The sequence below is a fragment of the Macaca mulatta genome, chromosome 1 (assembly GCF_049350105.2).
Source record: "Macaca mulatta isolate MMU2019108-1 chromosome 1, T2T-MMU8v2.0, whole genome shotgun sequence".
In the NCBI taxonomy this organism is placed as follows: Eukaryota; Metazoa; Chordata; class Mammalia; order Primates; family Cercopithecidae; genus Macaca; species Macaca mulatta.
In genome coordinates this window covers 18,085,246-18,103,078 of record NC_133406.1, presented here as the reverse complement: position 1 = coordinate 18,103,078, position 17,833 = coordinate 18,085,246, and the positions used below count along the sequence as shown (strand labels likewise).

The 17,833-nt window shown below is 37.8% G+C and overlaps 1 protein-coding gene across 15 annotated transcripts in view; it reads right to left on the bottom strand.

The window, feature by feature from the left end:
* The window catches only part of TTC13 (tetratricopeptide repeat domain 13), a 102,386-nt gene that overhangs the window by 57,353 nt on the left and 27,200 nt on the right, over window positions 1-17,833 (bottom strand). For 8 of the 15 annotated variants that reach the window (XR_013416056.1, XR_013416055.1, XR_013416057.1 and 5 more), the window contains exons 5-8: window positions 9,737-9,802; window positions 8,154-8,246; window positions 5,178-5,294; window positions 3,799-3,909 (exon numbers count right to left, since the gene is read on the bottom strand). The exons of 3 other annotated variants lie outside the window; for them this stretch is intronic. Coding sequence is in view for 9 of the 12 variants with exons in the window: in XM_015126100.3 (XP_014981586.3) it covers window positions 3,799-3,909; window positions 5,178-5,294; window positions 8,154-8,246; window positions 9,737-9,802 (387 nt within the window). In the remaining 3 variants the exon portion in view is untranslated. The remainder of the gene's footprint in view (window positions 1-3,798; window positions 3,910-5,177; window positions 5,295-8,153; window positions 8,247-9,736; window positions 9,803-17,833) is intronic. 4 more of the 15 variants (XM_077998754.1, XM_077998763.1, XM_001107001.5 and 1 more) reach the window with 1 other exon arrangement.

Below are 17,833 nucleotides of genomic sequence, written 5' to 3'. Positions count from 1 at the left end.
AGATGGGAGACCAGGCTAATGTGGAAAGCTGGGCCAGGAAAGGAAGGGCCTCCTGGGCCAAACTGTGCAAGCAGTGAGGACTAGGGGGCTTCACACAGGTGCATGACCTCAGGAAATGTACTTTTTAGAGAGGATTACTACTAGCAGCAACAAAGACAGACTAGGGAGGGAAGAGAATGGAGACAGGGAGCCAAATGAGGGAGTTGCTGCAGTAGTGGGAGCAAGAGATAATGAAAGCTCAAACTAAGAAACTGTCTCTCAGGAGAGAAAAGAAGGGTCAACCTCAGGAGACATTTTGAAAGGCAAACTACAACAGAGTTTGGTGGCTGCCTGGGTATGGGAGATGAGGGAGAAGAAAGGGTAGGAAGCTTTTAAGCTGAAGAGCTCGGGTGGGTGGCGAGAGCATTAACCAAGTAAGGAAGTACAGGAGAAAGGGCAGCTGCAGGTGGGGATGGGGTGGGGCAGGAGGGAATAACGAGCCCATCAGGGCGTGTTAAGTCTGGAGTGCTTGTGGACAGCTAGGTGGAGACGCCCAGGGGGCTGCCCACTCCACTTACAGCATGCTTGGACGCCACAGTTCTTCAAAGTCTGATTTCTCTTCAGCTTTTAAGAGTCTTTGGTTTCAGGGTTCCTGTCTAATCACTGCACAGCTCTCTACCTCATTCTGCCAAAGAGGGGACATAGTAGAATCAAGATTTTAAGGCGTTGGGAACAAAGAAACTACGTTTGAATGAATCAATCTCTAAGCACATGAACTGGCTCTGAATTAATTTGCTTGGCAAATGCCATCCCACCATTTTCAGTCCCCATCTTTCTTACTAGTTGACAGGCAACCACCACCCTAGGGCTGTTCCTTGTTAACTAAGAGAACACTCTCAGAAAACTCTCAAAGTGAAGGCTGATGGTGCTTGGGACACATGGTTTGTGAAATATCCTTATAACATAGATAAAACAATGGGATTCAATAGAAAAGCTTTTGTTGTTTCCCTAGGAAGATCCAAAATGCCTCATATAACCCCTGAATTGGATAGTCATAAAATTTGTAATATTGCCTAATATACTTCTAACGTATGACATCATACAGTAAATAAGCAATCACCCACTTAATTAATTTTTAAATTGCTGTTGGCCAAGAGAGACCACCTTTAGGATATAAAAATAGCTCAAACTTATTGGTCCATTTAATACTTGTCTCTAAGGTTAACAAGAGAAACAAAAAAATCTAAACAAAGTTCATTTATTAATTCAGCCATTTCACTATGAACTCAGTTTTCCAATCTGTGTAACAGGGACACCTTCCACTCCTCCTATACCTCATGGGGATGCCGTTGGGATGAAGGAGACAGTAAGTAACCACTCTAACCTCCTCAGACAGCAGATCTATAAAAACGCAAAGCAAGAGTTCCCATCTATTATACTTGCTGATGCTGCGCTTATGAGCCTGGTGAAAAGGACAGAGCACCAAGTAACTTGGTAGGACTAGTTTGCTGAGGGGCTTCTAACGCTCAAAATGAAAGCACTGTTTCTAGGTTCTTATCACGCAGATCTAAAGTAAATCAAAGTGAATTTCAGTTCTTGTGCTGAACTGTGGTTAGTTTCTCTTTTCTGAAAAATTCTCATTTTCAAATACCCCAAAGAGCCCCGTCCACGTTCCTAAACCTGGCTCTACAGTAACAACATTAAAAGTGAAATCGTTTGCATTTGCTTACTTTTAAAAATATTTTCAACCTCTTAATATGAATAGTTTGGTATTTTTTTGTATTTGTAATCTTTTTCTCCTCCATGAGATATTTGAGTAGAGTACTGAGGTTCTGAATTTTTTAAATTTAAGGTGACTGTCAGAGAAGATGAGAGGAACAGAGGGTAGATACAAAATAAACTGGACAAGTCTATCTGGCAGCTGCTCAAAGCATGTTTTAAGAAATTGCTCTCAAAGTCTACGGCTGCCAGTCTGAATCCTGAGCGGAGAGAGAGGTCTTTATTAGGAGCATCCTCCACATACTTCCAAAAGGAATGTGAGGTTTATGAAATAGAATCTGCAAAATTCCTTTGGTTTGGCTTTTAGTGGAATGGGAGTTTTCTTTTAGAATCTGTAAAATTTTTAATTTTCACAGATAAAATAATCTATAATAATTAATATTCGATTCCTGTTTAAAGCTTACAAAGTACTTTTCACATGGAGTATTTTATTGAATCCTCGTGTTCACTCCAAGAGGCAGAAAGTAGAATTGTTTCCACTTTACAGATGTGGAAGGAGAAACTGATTGCCCATGGAGCCTGGAGCAAGAGCTCAAACCAAGACCTTTTAACACCAACTTCAGTGCTCTGTCCTTGAAATTCATTATTCCACTAATACGTATTGAGCACCTCCTATGTGACAGGCATTGTCCTTAACACTGAGGATTTGCAATGTGCAGCCTTTTCACAGGTAAACACTCTCCCCACAACCCAAATATATGTATGTCAGATCCTCAAACCACTTTCAATAATAAAATGTCTGTTCTTTCTGTCAGGATACACATCCCTGCCACACACTACTGAATTTCTTCACAGCCTTCAAAGTTCTCGTTAAGTACCACCTTCTGGGGCTCCTATCAGAACGAATCGCTTTTCAGTTGTGCAGGCTGACTCTATTTCGTTCTCAGGCCCGTCTGTCTTCCATCAGGTAGCTTGGATGTGTCCTTTGTGAGAGCACCTACTATGTGGCAGGCCTTGAGTGGCACTAAGGAAGCCCAGGTGAGAGAGGCAGCTCCTCATCAGGTTTCAGGCCCCCGGCTTCTGGCACAAGCCTTCTCACGGTGGGTTCCCCGCACAGACTCAGAACATGGAACTGAGTGCCTGGGCAGGAGGAAAGGCCAGGCTACAGGCCACATTTCTGCCCAAACTTTCAGTCAGTTCAGATAGCTTTCTTGTTTCCCTCTACCTCCTCTGCCCAGCAGTCAGGCAGTCCTCAAGTGATACCAATACAGTCAATCTCAGAAGGGTCTCCCAACCTGTCCCTGTGGTCTCTCAAGGAGCTGGGTCAAGTTTCATGCCCACTGACCTAGACCCAAACAATGTCACCCGGTCAGTCCTTCTGTCCCCCATCTCCTCAGCCACCATGCTGTCAGAATCGACTTTCTAAATTACAGATTTGGTCTCAGTGCTGGAACCTATGCATTTTGGCAATCTAGAATTTATAGCTCCTCTGGCCTGCAAATTTGAGTCAAAATGCTTAGCACAGTACTCCAGGATAAGGACCTGCCCTCCACCGACCTTCCAGCTTCATCTCCCTTAAACCACACCCAACTACTTCCCACTCTGTGAACTGCCCATATTTCCATCTCCCCAAGTCTTCACCCACGCTTTCCTCTCTGCCTGATGGGCTTTTCTTCTCCCACTTCCACCCCCTAATCCTACTCAGTCTTCCAGCTCCAGGACAAAGTCCACCTGTTCTTTGGAACTTTCTCTAACTCTGCAGTTCCAGTGAATCTTTCTTATCTACATTTTCAAAGCACTTTGTTTATATTATGTTCTTGAGTATGTTTACCATATGATAAATTATATGTGGAAAAAGCTTTGCAAACTGTATCCTCTATAAAGGTAAAGTATCATTTCTCCCACTTATTAACCTTTGATCCTTTCTCTTTCTGTATCTCCCTCCAGGAACCCAGCAAAGAATAGAAGCTCAATAAATAATAAATATGCTGATTCAGACTACCTTCTACATCAGATCAGCTATCAAGCAAAAGAAATTCCTCCCACCCACAAGAGAGAAGCAGAGTCATCATATGGTACACATATGCACAACACTTTCACCTTCAGAAGTCCTCTGTGAAAGAAAGTTAAACCTTTGTATAGCATAGCTATAGGCTGGTTTTTGTTCAGTTCTAAGGACTGCTGAAAGTCTTCATGGGCTGTTGCATAGTCCTACAAAAAGGAGAGTGGGGGGAAAAATAAAATAGTATTTATTAGATATGTGAACATTTCCTAATTTTTGACTGGTAGAGAAAAAATATCTCAATTTATCCTCTGCCCTTTTTGGCTTCAAAGGAAACATTTTTTGATACTATATATTGGTTAAATGCTTATGCTACTCATTCAAATAGTTGGGAGCTTTTTAAGAAAAGCAATTGTGAGAAAAACTCACAAAGGTTTAATTAAGCACTCTGTCTTAACTACAAAAAAATTTATCTCAAATAGTATTATAGTAATAATCTGTTAGAGAAATTTCTGGTACTAGCATTTTATCATACTGGATAGTTCCAAAATAATTGTGCCACAGATTAACATTAAAAGGTGTTATGCTGAGACTCTTTTAATATATTTTCTTTGGCACAGAAAATTGTTATTTAAAGTACTATAAGCCACAGAAATAATTGTGGCAATCATAAATGTCACTCTGATGATAAAAGACAACCTTGTTAGGCTTGGGTCACTTACATAGAGAAGCTATAGTCTGGAAAGCCATGCTAGTTCAGGGTATGTTTCTTGGGTTGTGAAACCCAAAGAAATTCAAATTGTACCTCTAAGTTTAATAATCACATTGACAACATGCACACCTGCTTCTCTATGATGACATTTGCAAGAAAGATTGACATACAATCCACAAACTAAATTTATCTTTCTCTTTTTTTAATGCCAGTCCAGAATTAGTTATTGCTGACAGCTCAAACAAGAAAATGTTTTTAGTATTTAATGTTCTCCACCGGGTTTAATTTCAGCTACAGAAAATGCTTTCATAATTCTTTACTTTTATTTATTTATTTATTTATTTTTTTGAGACGGAGTCTCACTCTGTCGCCCAGGCGGGAGTGCAGTGGCAGGATCTTTGCTCACTGCAAGCTCCGCCTCCCGGGTTTACGCCATTCTCCTGCCTCAGCCTCCCGAGTAGCTGGGACTACAGGCGCCTGCCACCTCGCCCGGCTAATTTTTTTGTATTTTTAATAGAGTCTAGGTTTCACTATGTTAGCCAGGATGGTCTCGATCTCCTGACCTCCCGATCTTCCTGCCTCGGCCTCCCAAAGTGCTGGAATTACAGGTGTAAGCCACCGCGCCCAGCCTATAACTCTTATGACACAGATATATTACTAAACAGCCAAAGCCCAAATCTATCAAAGAGTCACTTTCTGAGGTCAAGGGAAAAATGAAATTTTCATCATCATAAAAAGAAATACTTCAAGACAAAAACAAGTCACCTCTGATATGAAGTACAAGGTTCCCCGATGTCTGTACAGCCGTGCTGAAGGCTGCAGTTGGATAGCTTTAGTGAGGTCATTCACTGCTTCATTAATTCGTCCCAGAGGGGACAGAATCTAGAAATCCCAAACATGTAATCAGGAAAAATACCAATGACCAACCCTAAAATCCCAATGTTTTTGACTCTTCAATTCCACTTCACCCTACTCCACTCACAAAATTACTCTCAGCAGGCTGCAATCCTTGACCCCATATACTATGTGGTGGTGTTCAAAGTCAAACACCTGAGGTGCCACTAATCTTTGTCCAGTCAAGCAGGAGGCTGATGAACTATGACTGCAGCAACTGCCTTGTCACTATTTCACATTCTGGGTTGTACCAGATGTTACTTTTCTTACAATGTGATTTTTTTTTCTTGACTTTACCTTTTAAATCAAAATTTGGCATATATACACAAAGATGTCAAAATTAACCTGAAAGATAACTTTGAACCATTAAAATAGACAAATTATTGGACACAGATTAGAGTCCTCCATGGACTTTAGCTCTGTCCTCTATGGTAAGAAGAGCTGAATGACAACTCTAAGATTCCAGATGCTCTTTAAGCCCTTTTGTGTAACAACTTTTAACTCATGAGTCATGATCTGCGGAGTAGGAGGAAAAATATCTGCAAGCCTGTTTGGAAAAGCTCTTTTGAGCCAGCAATCAGTTGTATTCAGGCAACATGAAAATACAGAAGACAGTTCAGAATGCAAAAGTAAACCAAAAAGACATAAGAAAATCCAAAGTGGGTATCAGTGTTCATGCAATCAAGCCCCAGCACTTTATCCTGAATAAACGTCCTTAAATTAGGGTTTATTTTGTTGTTGTTTTAGAGACAGGGTCTCACTCTGTCACCCAAGCTGGAATGTAGTGGAACAATCACAGCTCACTGTAACCTCGGACTCCTGGACTCATGCAATCCTCCTACCTCAGCCTCTTGAGTAGTTTAGGCTACAGGGTCATGCCATCATGCCCTGCTAACTTATTTTTTAAAATTTGTTTGCAGAGGTAGGGGTCTCACTACATTGACCAGGCTCGTCTTAAACTCTTGGCCTTGAGCAATCCTCCTGTGTTGGCCTCCCAAATTTTGGGATTACAGGCATAAACCACTATGCCCAGCCTATTCTATCCTTATTAGACAGGTTATTTCTACCAAATTTTATAATTTCCTACTCTAAAATCAGCGAGAGAGAGGATTCGGGCAGGCCTATCACCAGTAGTAAGCATGATAGCTCAGAAAGAGGAAAGAAATTGAATATAAGCCTGAGAATTCAAAAAGCACAGTGGGCTGGGGTTGTATTTTGGAAGGAAAATCATCCCTCCTGAGTTTATCAACCCCTAGGTACATAACTGAATTATCATATCCCAGCACAACAATCAATATGCATAAGAATGAGTAACTTTAAAAAGTTAACTTATGTTCATCAAATATAGAATATTTCAGAAAGCATGAAAGTGAAAGATTTCTCATAAAATGACTTCTGACATATATAAATGGTATGTTATAATTTAGCTGGAAAATTCAGTATGTAGTAACATTATTGCCCAATAATGCCAGAAAAAGAGAATATTATTATACATAAGACAATTAAAAAGTATTTTTCTAATTACCAATTCCATTCTGATAAACAGTAGCTTTTTATTAGATATGCGAATTGTAAAGACCTGTTAAATAATTCTTACCTAAATATACTTAATTTAATTCATGATTTACCAGATTTTAACACAAACCAGAGTAATATAGGGGAAAAAGCATCAGTCCCCTCTCCCAGAAGCAGATGATCACCAAAGTTGTCACCAAATTAGCCACTAAACACCAACTAAATACCAGCAAGTCTCAAGCAGTGATAAACTATAGTCACTTAACCCTTAGGGTTACAATTCAAAATAGGTAAGATGTAAGAAATGAAATCATTCATTAAGAAAGATTTTATTCAAAAAGCCAAATCCCCAACAAAACAAAAATTCACTTTAAGAGACTGAACTGTAAGACACAATAATCTTGAGAACAAAAATATCATAAATACAGTTTTTAAATTCTTACACCCTTAGCACTTCCTTTACTAGTTTTCTCTCCCAAAAGAGAAAATAAAAAGTAATTTTTTCTTTAGTTCAACCATGAGATCATATCAGATGATTAAAAGTTGTTTTATTCAGACTAAATACAGTAACACATATCAAGCCTAGATAGCTTATTATTTTCAGAAAGTAAAATAAACACATTTCACTTAAAAACATAAAACAGAATGCCTTTGTACAGACTCTCTTCCCTGCACTGAACACTCTCCTCCATCTTGTCCCCATCACACCATGGGATTGCATCAGCTCCAGCCTCGCTTCCTCTGATGGCCTCAGCAAACACTCCTAACATTCCCCTTCTTCTCTTCTCAAAGAAGCACCTCCTGTGTCTACTTGAGCCAGTCCTACATGGCATCTTCACCACATGTTATCTGTCTCTATGTCAAGTTCCATTAAGATGTGGCTGTAATCATCCACTTGATCTATGTGTCCACGCAGCTAGGTCTATCTCATAAGAATTACAGGTTAAGTGCTTACACACATACACATCAGCAGAATGAACACTTCCAAGCGCTGTGAATTCTAGTTTGACAAACAGTCATATCAAGTTTTGCTAGAGTAGGTCACATATACAGTAAATATGTTATGTTTTTCAATGAATATCTATAGAAGTAGTATACATCATAACCACATATTTTCATACTAAATATTACTCTTCTGTGTTAGTTCAGGAATATCACTCGGTCCATAGTTTTCTAGTAATTTCAACCATGCTTAAAGGCATTAAGTACCTACATAGAAAAACATAAGAGTTTTAAGGGAGCATTAAAATTTACAAGTAATAAAATGATAGGAAAAATATTGAGATTCAACTATTCCAATAACGACAGAGGGAAAAAGAAAACCACACTCACTTCTGCTCGCTGCTCAAATACCTCTGGACGATCTGGTTCCAAGGTAATTACTCGGCTCAGTTCGAACAGAGCAAGCTCAGCATTCTTAATGTCCTTGAAAAGGCATTAGCTTAGTATGAGACATACTGTTACTCAAAACCAGGCTGAAAAGATTTTCTGAGAAAACTAATAATTTAGTAATGATAATTGTTTAAAAATAAATATGAACTTCACTTCTATGTAAGAGATGTGCCATGTCAAATCAGTCATGATATTACAATTATTTAACTCACTCAAGTCTATCTACTTACTCACAACAATAACATGTTAGACCCGGCTACCTATCACAAGTTCCACAGATGGCAGGATATTATCTAAACTTAATCTACTTAAACATGGAATCAACGAATCTCAATGGATGAGTATGTGGATACCAGCACGTGAAATGATGCTGACCAGTGGCAATGGGGGAACAGAAATGGGTCAAGATAGTATCTATCAAAAACATAAGCCTATAAATCTATATCTTAAGAAGTTTAGGTAAATTCTCTTTAACATTTGCATGTTACTTTTACATTAAAAATGCATGTGTAACTTTTTATTAAATATACACGCAAATTTAATCTCAAGATGTATAATTTTAAAAGATGTGAATTAGGAAGAGGCAGCTCTGAACTTTACTAGTGCAACTTCAACCTGGTCATTTATTGATGCTCTGAGTAAAATATCGTTTCCTTCCTAAGCACTTCCATCATTCCCAATTCTGAATTCATTCTCAGTCCTCTATGTCTCAGAAGTATACAGATACACAAAGTTTCTCCAGTGGGCCAGCACAAGGTTAGTACAATATTAATTGTAATATGTTATAAATTGTAATAAAATAAAAATGTTAAACATTTAATATTTTTAATGTAAAAGTTGCAAAAGTGGTATTGCTCTCTCAAAGCACAATTTCACACAAATATTTTTAGTATACAATAAGACAATAGAAAAAGTTTGCATATAATGTCCTAGACTAAAAATTTGGAAAACTGAACTTACACCATTTCGTGATTTACTATATAATTTCAGGAGTCTTCATTTTTATACCGTAGTACCTTTGCTTGTGTAAAATATGATTATTATAGTCCTCCTCCAGCCTTCCTCAAAGAAATAAGGGGAATAATTTGATTACAGCTACAAATATATTATACCTATGTGCAAAAAGTATAAAATATAACAAATAAAAATAAATTTTACACACTTTAAAAAAACCTTTTGTTCTTTCATCAACCTTTAATAATTGTGAAAGGAACTCAAACTCTAAGTCCTAGTTCACTATTGATGCCCAGTCTCCACTTGGACCATTGAATATCTCTTAGGAATGCAAGCAGGTTCTCATGCTTTTCTTAGTCTATCCAGTTTATCAAAGTTTACTTCAGAAGATCTGGGTGGAAATCCCCAGTCCACCACTTACTAGCTGCCATTTTCTCATCTGTGAACTGGAACGATAGATACCACTCCACATGCCATCAAGGGTCAATGAACAGTAGCAGTTCTAGCAAAACCCTGGTCTGTGTCAGATCATGTAGGCGCTATGGCAATCGTAACTATTACATACTCACATGTAGTCCCTTCTTTCCATAGGCTATCCCTCGGCCATAAATTGCACTAACCAGATCAGGCTCCTCCTAGTCAGACCAAAACAGAAACACGTCAAAAACCATAAACAAAAAAAACAAAAAATCAGTTTCTGCTTAAAGCACGTTAATGCCACAAGTGACAGCTCTACTTCTTTATGCTACCACCACTCATAAGTCAATATGCAGTCTCCAACCTGAAAAGTCTATATTCTTAAAGCTCATTTGAATGAAATGTGATAAAAGTTTCATGTTGAAAGAAATAATAAAGAGAGGAGAAGGGAACCAACATTACAGAGCAATATGCTGGTTTCTTTCACAGAGTCATCCTATTTAAAATGCAATCCTCTCAACAACTCTGGCAGCATCAGCAATCATGTCTTACAGAGAAGAAGGCGGCTCAGAGGGGTAAAGAGATGTGAGCAAAGGATTGGGTAATGCCTGTAACTAGTGTGTTTCCTTTCATATATCCATGAAATAACCTGAAGAGGAAAGAACCACAGTGCCAATACAATGACGAACTAGAAATGAGGCTGCGCTGAAATCTTTTGGAAATTAATACAACCCTTCATACTAATGGGTCGAAATAAAAAACCAGACTCTTTTTGTAGCCTGCTCCCATGCTTTCTCTGGTTATTCTGCAATCCAGATTGCAGAATAGGTGGAAGAAACACCTATTAGGACCAAGGACAAAACATCTGTTGATCCCGGCCATTGAGTCCTTCCTTACATACAGGTTAGTTGGTGAGTGAATGAAATTGCCTCTCATCTACATTTAGCCTCTACAATTTTTACTTCTCTGAATGGTTTGCTATACAGTTAAGAAAGAAGAATAAACAGCCACCTCTGGCTATAAGGTCCTGGGTGGAAGTATTGCACTGCTAAGGGATTTCATAGAACAGCACTGGATTCTCCAGAAAGAAACTTTGCAAAAACTTGATAGATTAATCTATTGTTCAGTTTCATATCTGAGCTAGGGTATCTGCCAGTATTGTAGAAAATGAACACATCCACTTCAATGATGAGTAAATGGGAAAAAATAAAGGAGAAGATAACACTCATTTAAATTTTCTTAAAAGCTACTCAAATAGAATGAGATGCATCTATATCCAGTGGTAAATCGGCATATCACTAGCCACAACCCAGACAGCAGATTGGACTACATGGTGTATGAAAAATTGCAAAATTTAAACTAAACAATTTTAGGTTTCTAGCTTATCTTAGAACATCAAAAGATTCAACAAACATAGGCCCACATGTTGGCATTCTCACACAGCAATAAATACTTGACTAGAGCTAAGCACTGGCTGTCTCTTTAGATGAGAGGTACAAGTCCATCAGTTCACCACAGGGCCTACCCATTGCAGCCACACTGTGCCAACTCTCTTTGCTCATGTTACCTCCCTGGCCCCTATAAAGTTCTGGATTTATAGGTTATAACTTATATGTAACTGGCATAGAGGTCGCCATGCTATTTGCTAAGTGGGGTGGGGAACAGTACATGTTATAGACCTACAGAAAGATGGTATTTACATTTCATAAATCATACTTATACATGATTGTATGAGCCATTATGTGTACAGAAAGAAACTCTCCAAAATGCTACCAGGAATTTCCTCTGGGGAGTGAGATTACTAGATATATTCCCATTGCACTTAATACATTGTTATATTCCTGTTAATTGTTTAAAACAGACATGCTCATTTATAACCAGAAAAAAATATGTTTTAAGTAATACATGTTTCACTGTAAAAATTTCAGAAAATGAAGAAAAGTACCAAGCAGAAAGTAAAGGAGCCCTATAAGCCTGCCTCCCAGAGATAAGAACTTTAAACGCTGAAATATTTTTCCTGGCTTAAAGGAAGGCAGAATAAGTTGTTTGGATGGAGAAAGGATACAGGTGTCAGGGGGAAAAGGGGAGCAGGATAAAAGGGAACCTATTGAGGAATTAAAAGTAATACTGGCTTCATGCTTTTCTGTAGCAAAAAAGCCAGAAGACAGAACAGTCAATGGTTGAACAGAACCCTGGCCAGGCTGGTGTGGGAGTCAGTGAGCCCAGGGAGCTCATCCTCTAGAGCAGGGGTGTCCAATCTTTTAGCTTCCCTGGGCCACATTGGAAGAAGAACTGTCTTAGGTCACACATAAAATACTTTAACACTAATGATAGCTAATGAGTTAAAAAAAAAAAAAAAAAAAGATCTCATAATGTTTTAAGAAACTTTACAAAGCTGTGTTGAGCCACGTTCAAAGCCATCCTGGGCTGCATCTGGCCCATGGGTTGGACAAGCTTGCTTAAGGTAACATCGATCTCCAGGAAGAACCAAACCTATGCTCAGATTTGTTATGGTTCAAAATATATTATCTGAGCTGCTTTTCTCCTAACTGAGAAAAAACTTTACTCCAGATGACCAAGAGGTGAAACAGAAAAATATGTAAATAAGCAGTTATTCTACTAATACAACTGGCATCCCCGCACACCCATGGCCGGGGCTGGTGCTCTGGTATCCTCCTGCTCTTCAACTCACACACCCCTCACTAAATCCTGGCCATCTCACCTCCTGAACAGATCAGCATCCACCCGCCCACTCCATCAGCCACTACCCTATTCTAAGCCTTCTTCTCTCACCTAGGATATTGTGATCACCTTACCTGTTCTCATTTCTTCCCATCTATTCTCCAGATACACACCAAGAGTTATCTAACACTAAGGTCTCATCATATCACTTCCGTAATTGAAATTATTCAGTGACTCCCCAACACCTAATACTGTGACATTCAAACTTTTTCAACTCCAAATCACTGAAATACATTTTACATTACAACCCAGTACACACATACACATGTGCACGATATATACACACACATATTAGAAAACAGTTTCACTAGGTTACACCTAGGACTTACTGTACACTATGGAATCTGATATTCTCTAGTCCAGCATATTTCCCTTAAAAAAAAAAGTGTTAATCTTAACTTGTCAATTAATTTCAGGACCCACTAAAGGGCAGCAACCCACAAAAAAAAAAAAAAAAAAGTAACATCTAAATGGCTCTGCAGAAAATATTAATCATTTTCCTGCCTTACTGTTCAGCCTCATCTCCTTCCTCTTTTTTTTTTTCTTTTTTTTTCATAAAGACAGGGTCTCACTCTGTCACCCATGCTAGAGTGCCGTGGTGCAAGCCTAACTCACTACAGCCTCAAACTCCTGGGCTCAGGTGATGCTCTCACCTCAGGCTATTTTAGAATTTTTTTGTAGAGATGGAGGTCTCACTTTGTTGCCCAGGCTGGTCTCAAACTCCCGGGCTCAAGCGATCCTCCTGCTTCAACCTCCCAACATGCTGGGGTTACAGGCATGAGCCACCACACCCAGCTTCATTTCATACCCCAGAAATCAGAACTATTTAATAATTCCCTACATACAAGATGCTTTCCCAAATGCAGTGCATTTGCAAATGCTATCCCCTCTGTCTGAAACACTCACCCATTGCCTTGGTCCCCATGAAATTCCTTTCATCCCTTAAGTCTAAGCTCAAACACCACCTGTGGATTCCTTGCAGACTCCCCTAGAAAATAAATATGCTCCTTCTCCTTTATCCCACTGTACACTGTATGGATGTCAGCCACTCATTCCACGATTATTTACTAAGGGCCTACTGTTAGCTATCTCAGGTTCCATGCACTAGGAATACCACACAAAGCCATGCTATTCTTGCCACCTACTAGGAATAGCAAGCAAAAACCAACACAGAAGACAAGAGATTCACCTACCAGATCGAAGTCAGCTCTGTTAAGCCTGTTCTTCCCAAAGGGGAAGCAAGCAGGACAACATGGCTAATAATAGTGGGGTGCAGTCAATGGAAAACAAGAACCCGATCCAGGATAACAGGAAGGCAAAGCTCTATGACAGATATACCACAGTGATTAAGGTATGGTGGGCCTCCAGCTCTTGCAGCTAGAACATTTTTGTAGCAATAAAAATTTTAAACTTAAAACAATAACAAAAAAGAAACAAACCAAAAAAAACCCAGTCATTCAAGTTTGCAACAACTGAAATATCCGAACACTGACAGCTTCCTAAAGGTAGCCATCATCATCTTGACTGCAGGATTGGATGTGTGCCCCACAACAGAGCCCCTGGCATGGGCCTCCCCTCAAATCACCCCATGGTCTCATCATTACTACAGCACTGAATTGATTACTGTGCTTATCTGTAAAGTATTTAGGTTTTCTGTATTCAATTTATTCTTTCTGTTTATTTATTTATTTATTTATTTATTTATTTATTTATTTATTTATTTTTGAGACGGAGTCTTACTCTGTGGCCCAGTGCAGTGGCGCGATCTCGGCTCACTGCAAGCTCTGCCTTCCGGGTTCACACTATTCTCCCGCTTCAGCCTCCCGAGTAGCTGGGACTACAGGCGCCCGCCACCACGCCTGGCTAGTTTTGTTTTGGTATTTTTAGTAGAAACGGGGTTTCACCGTGTTAGCCAGGATGGTCTTGATCTCCTGACCTCATGATCCACCCGCTTCGTCCTCCCAAAGAGATGAGATTACAGGCCTGAGCCACCGCGCCTGGCCCAATTTACTCTTTCTTTTTAGAATTTTTTCCTAACAGTCAAGAAGGACATATACTTACTGTGGCTGTTATATCTACAGTCCAGTATCAAGCGTTCCTAAATTTAAGTAACAGATTTTATTACTTTTAATAGTTGATACTTTATTTATTATTTTTTCTATCATTAGCTAAAAAGCCAAAAACTTTTCTTTATGGAATGCCATAGTAAATTTCTGGGTTTTTCCAAATAAAAACCAATGTTTATTTCTAAAAACAAATTAGGCTCTGAAGAGCAATTTTTCAAAATATTTTTATAATATTTATACTTTATAAAGTTTTCAGAAACTTTTTCAAAAGTTTCTTTAAAAAGTTTCTATACTCTTAAACTTAAAAAGAGTGAAATGAAAATGAATACTTCAATCTTCCAATTTTACTTTATGCAACTGCAAAATCATGGTATAACAGTTGCCTAAATGGTGTTGTGTCTACTTAGATGTCTCAATTCTCAAAAAAAAAAGTCTAATATATTATTCTCATTTTATTACTTATATAGTGACTTTAAATTTTACAGTATTTACTGTATTTACCACTATAAGGCTGGCTTTTTATTAAAACTGGAAAGTCACTGGATCTAAAAACAAACAAGTCGAAACAGTCAGTAGATAAGCAATGTAAAGAGGATTAGATTTCACCTAAGTGATGAACACATGTATCTGCATAAAGGATGTTATTAAAAATTCTGTGCAGAGGAATGTTTTCAATTTTGTATGCTAATGTAAAATAAGAAATAATGTTCTTTTACAAGTTCAGTTCCACTGGAATCAGATCAAAATCAGATGAGCTCAAGATCACACAATGAAGCAAAGGCCAAATTGCCTCATAAAATTGTTGAAGCATTTATGTTATACCCATCCCTGCATGGGGACCAAAGCAACACAGAAATCAGGAAAAAGTTCTACTTTTCAACTCAAGAACACTATTATTGATGCATTGACACACGTGGAAGTGACTTCAGGGCATTGGCATAGAGGCAACACTAACTTATAAGCTTTAAAAATCAAGAGTTTCCAATGCAGACCGACATCTATTAAACCCTGTCATTGTGCTCAGTTAGAAACCTTGACACTTCTGTAAAGGAAAATCAAACCACAGGGAATACACATTCCAATAAACACTTTGAAACACCGAGGATTATGGAAATATTTCCCAGGTTTGTCACCTGCTGGTGAAACCAAGACAACAGGAAAGGTATAAGAGCTTTATATCAAAAAGTCATTCTGGAGTTAAAGTACCCTTTATATGTAGATTTGAAATTCATATTAAATGAGCTTATCAAAATAGCAATTCTAATAAAATCCAAGCCCCCGAGTCCCCATTTGTTGCCTGATTCTATAAACAGAATCATATTCCATGCTCTGCTGCTTCATACTGGAGTTCATGAGCTGTCTCGTTAAAAAAAAAAAAATTTGCCAAGAGTTAATGAACTCAAAAAAAACAAAAAATCTGTGCATGAATAGCTACCACTTTGTAGATCTGTTAAAAGACATTTACTGGCTTAAAAATACTGCATTTTTGCATATCTAGAAGGTCCTGCAAGGAACAGGTAAAAATGTATTAGCATATACAGAGAAAAATGGTTCTCAAGTGATATTTAGTTCAGGAACAACCTGAAGAATGAAAAGTAGTACAGCAACATTTGTATATACTTGAAGAAAAGCTTTATCACTATTCTGAAATATTGGATATGAAAAAGTATGATTGAGATAAAAATGTATTTCATACTGCAAGAAATTTTATCACTACGTTTGCCAACAAAAGAAAAAACAAACAAAACAAAAAAGAAAAGAGTAATTAGATTTAGAGAATAATCATATGTGTAATATATAATTTAAAGAGACTGATTTATGCAAATTATGATTCATGATGAAAAAAGGAGTTTCAGTCAATTGGAGAAGCAGCAAGAACTATTCTTTGGACATTTGCTACCACCTACTTTTATAGTGTCTTGATGACACTAGCTATCGAGAATTTGATGAAATCAACAGAAAACTCAAACAGAGACTGTGTGCATCACTTGCAAACATAAACTCGAATATAGAAAAGTTTTGTCCAGAAAAGTAGGATCAAGTTTCTTATTAAAATTTTTGAAAACAATGTTAGCATTTAACATCGAATCTTGGTATTTCCTTTCTTTTTTTCAGAGACAGGTTCTTGCTCTCTAGCTGGAGTGTAGAATCTTCGAATTTTCTATTTCTTATCAGTCATAAAATATAAAGAAAATGTGACAGATTTTCACAAAGCTTTATCTGGATGCCTCCAAATTATTCTTGCTTACCCATGTGCCATGCAAATATTATTTCCACATGTGCCATGATGTGGAAAGAGCTGGGAAGCACTGAGGTAAAGGGTAAGGGAAGAGAAATCACCGAGAAAAGCACCAGCAGGAAAGCCAAGGGCATTCTTGCTGCTATATAAAAATATGTTATACATGACCACCCAGTTCATTCTTCTGCATTTGAACTTTCCACTGCCTTCATCCCTGCCCCATCGATAGTCTGAAATGCCAGTAAAGCAGTCTAACCTTATAATCCACACATTCTCAAAGAGAGATTTCCCAGCTGAAAGCAACCCATTGTATCACAGATTGATGAAAATGCGGTATCACATTTCAATACATTATCTTCTTTGCACCAAGAGAAAAATGCTAATATACTTTCTGAACATAACTGCAAGAGAAATGTCTTACAACTATAAATGGACAAAACAAAGGCATATTATAGAGCCATTAAAAATAAGATTGTAGAAAAATACTGAAAAACATTTATAGCATAGAATTAAGTGAAAAAGTAATACAAAACAGTACATACATTCAGATTATAAAACAACTGCATACCTTGAAAAGGCATAAATAAAAAATTTAAACATGTTAAAGTGGCAGAATTCGAAAATTTTTTATTATTTAAAATATTTTCTTTAACAGTATTATATTGTCTTCAACCACAATGGTAATAACATTTTCAAAAAGTTGAATAAAATAATACATCTGCAAATTCCTATTTTCTGCTGGATTCTACACTCCAGCCTGGTTGCCTTAAATTAACTGATATTTGCTCCTATAAATGCATCAAAACCTCCCTTTCAAACCAGGATCAAGTGTTAACTGTGTAAAAGTGTTTGCTTACCTTTTATAACATTGCCAATACTTAATAGAAATGTGATTTTTAAAACTATCTACAATCTACCCTTTGTACTTTAAATTCCACTGAAGAATAGTGTTCCACATGACCACCCAAATACACTGCTCCTTGGATCCAAAGACCTCAAAGTAATAACTAAAAATATCTCATCAATTGTTTGAGAATGAAGATGTTATCAATATAATTAACCTTACTTTTAAAGAGAAAACAAAAGCAGAGCTAACATTTCAAAGTGGATCATTTAAATTAAGTCTGCCTGCTAGACTGTAAGGTATTTGTTGGCGTTTGCTATGATTAACACAGATGAATATACCAGAACAGTACTTTGAC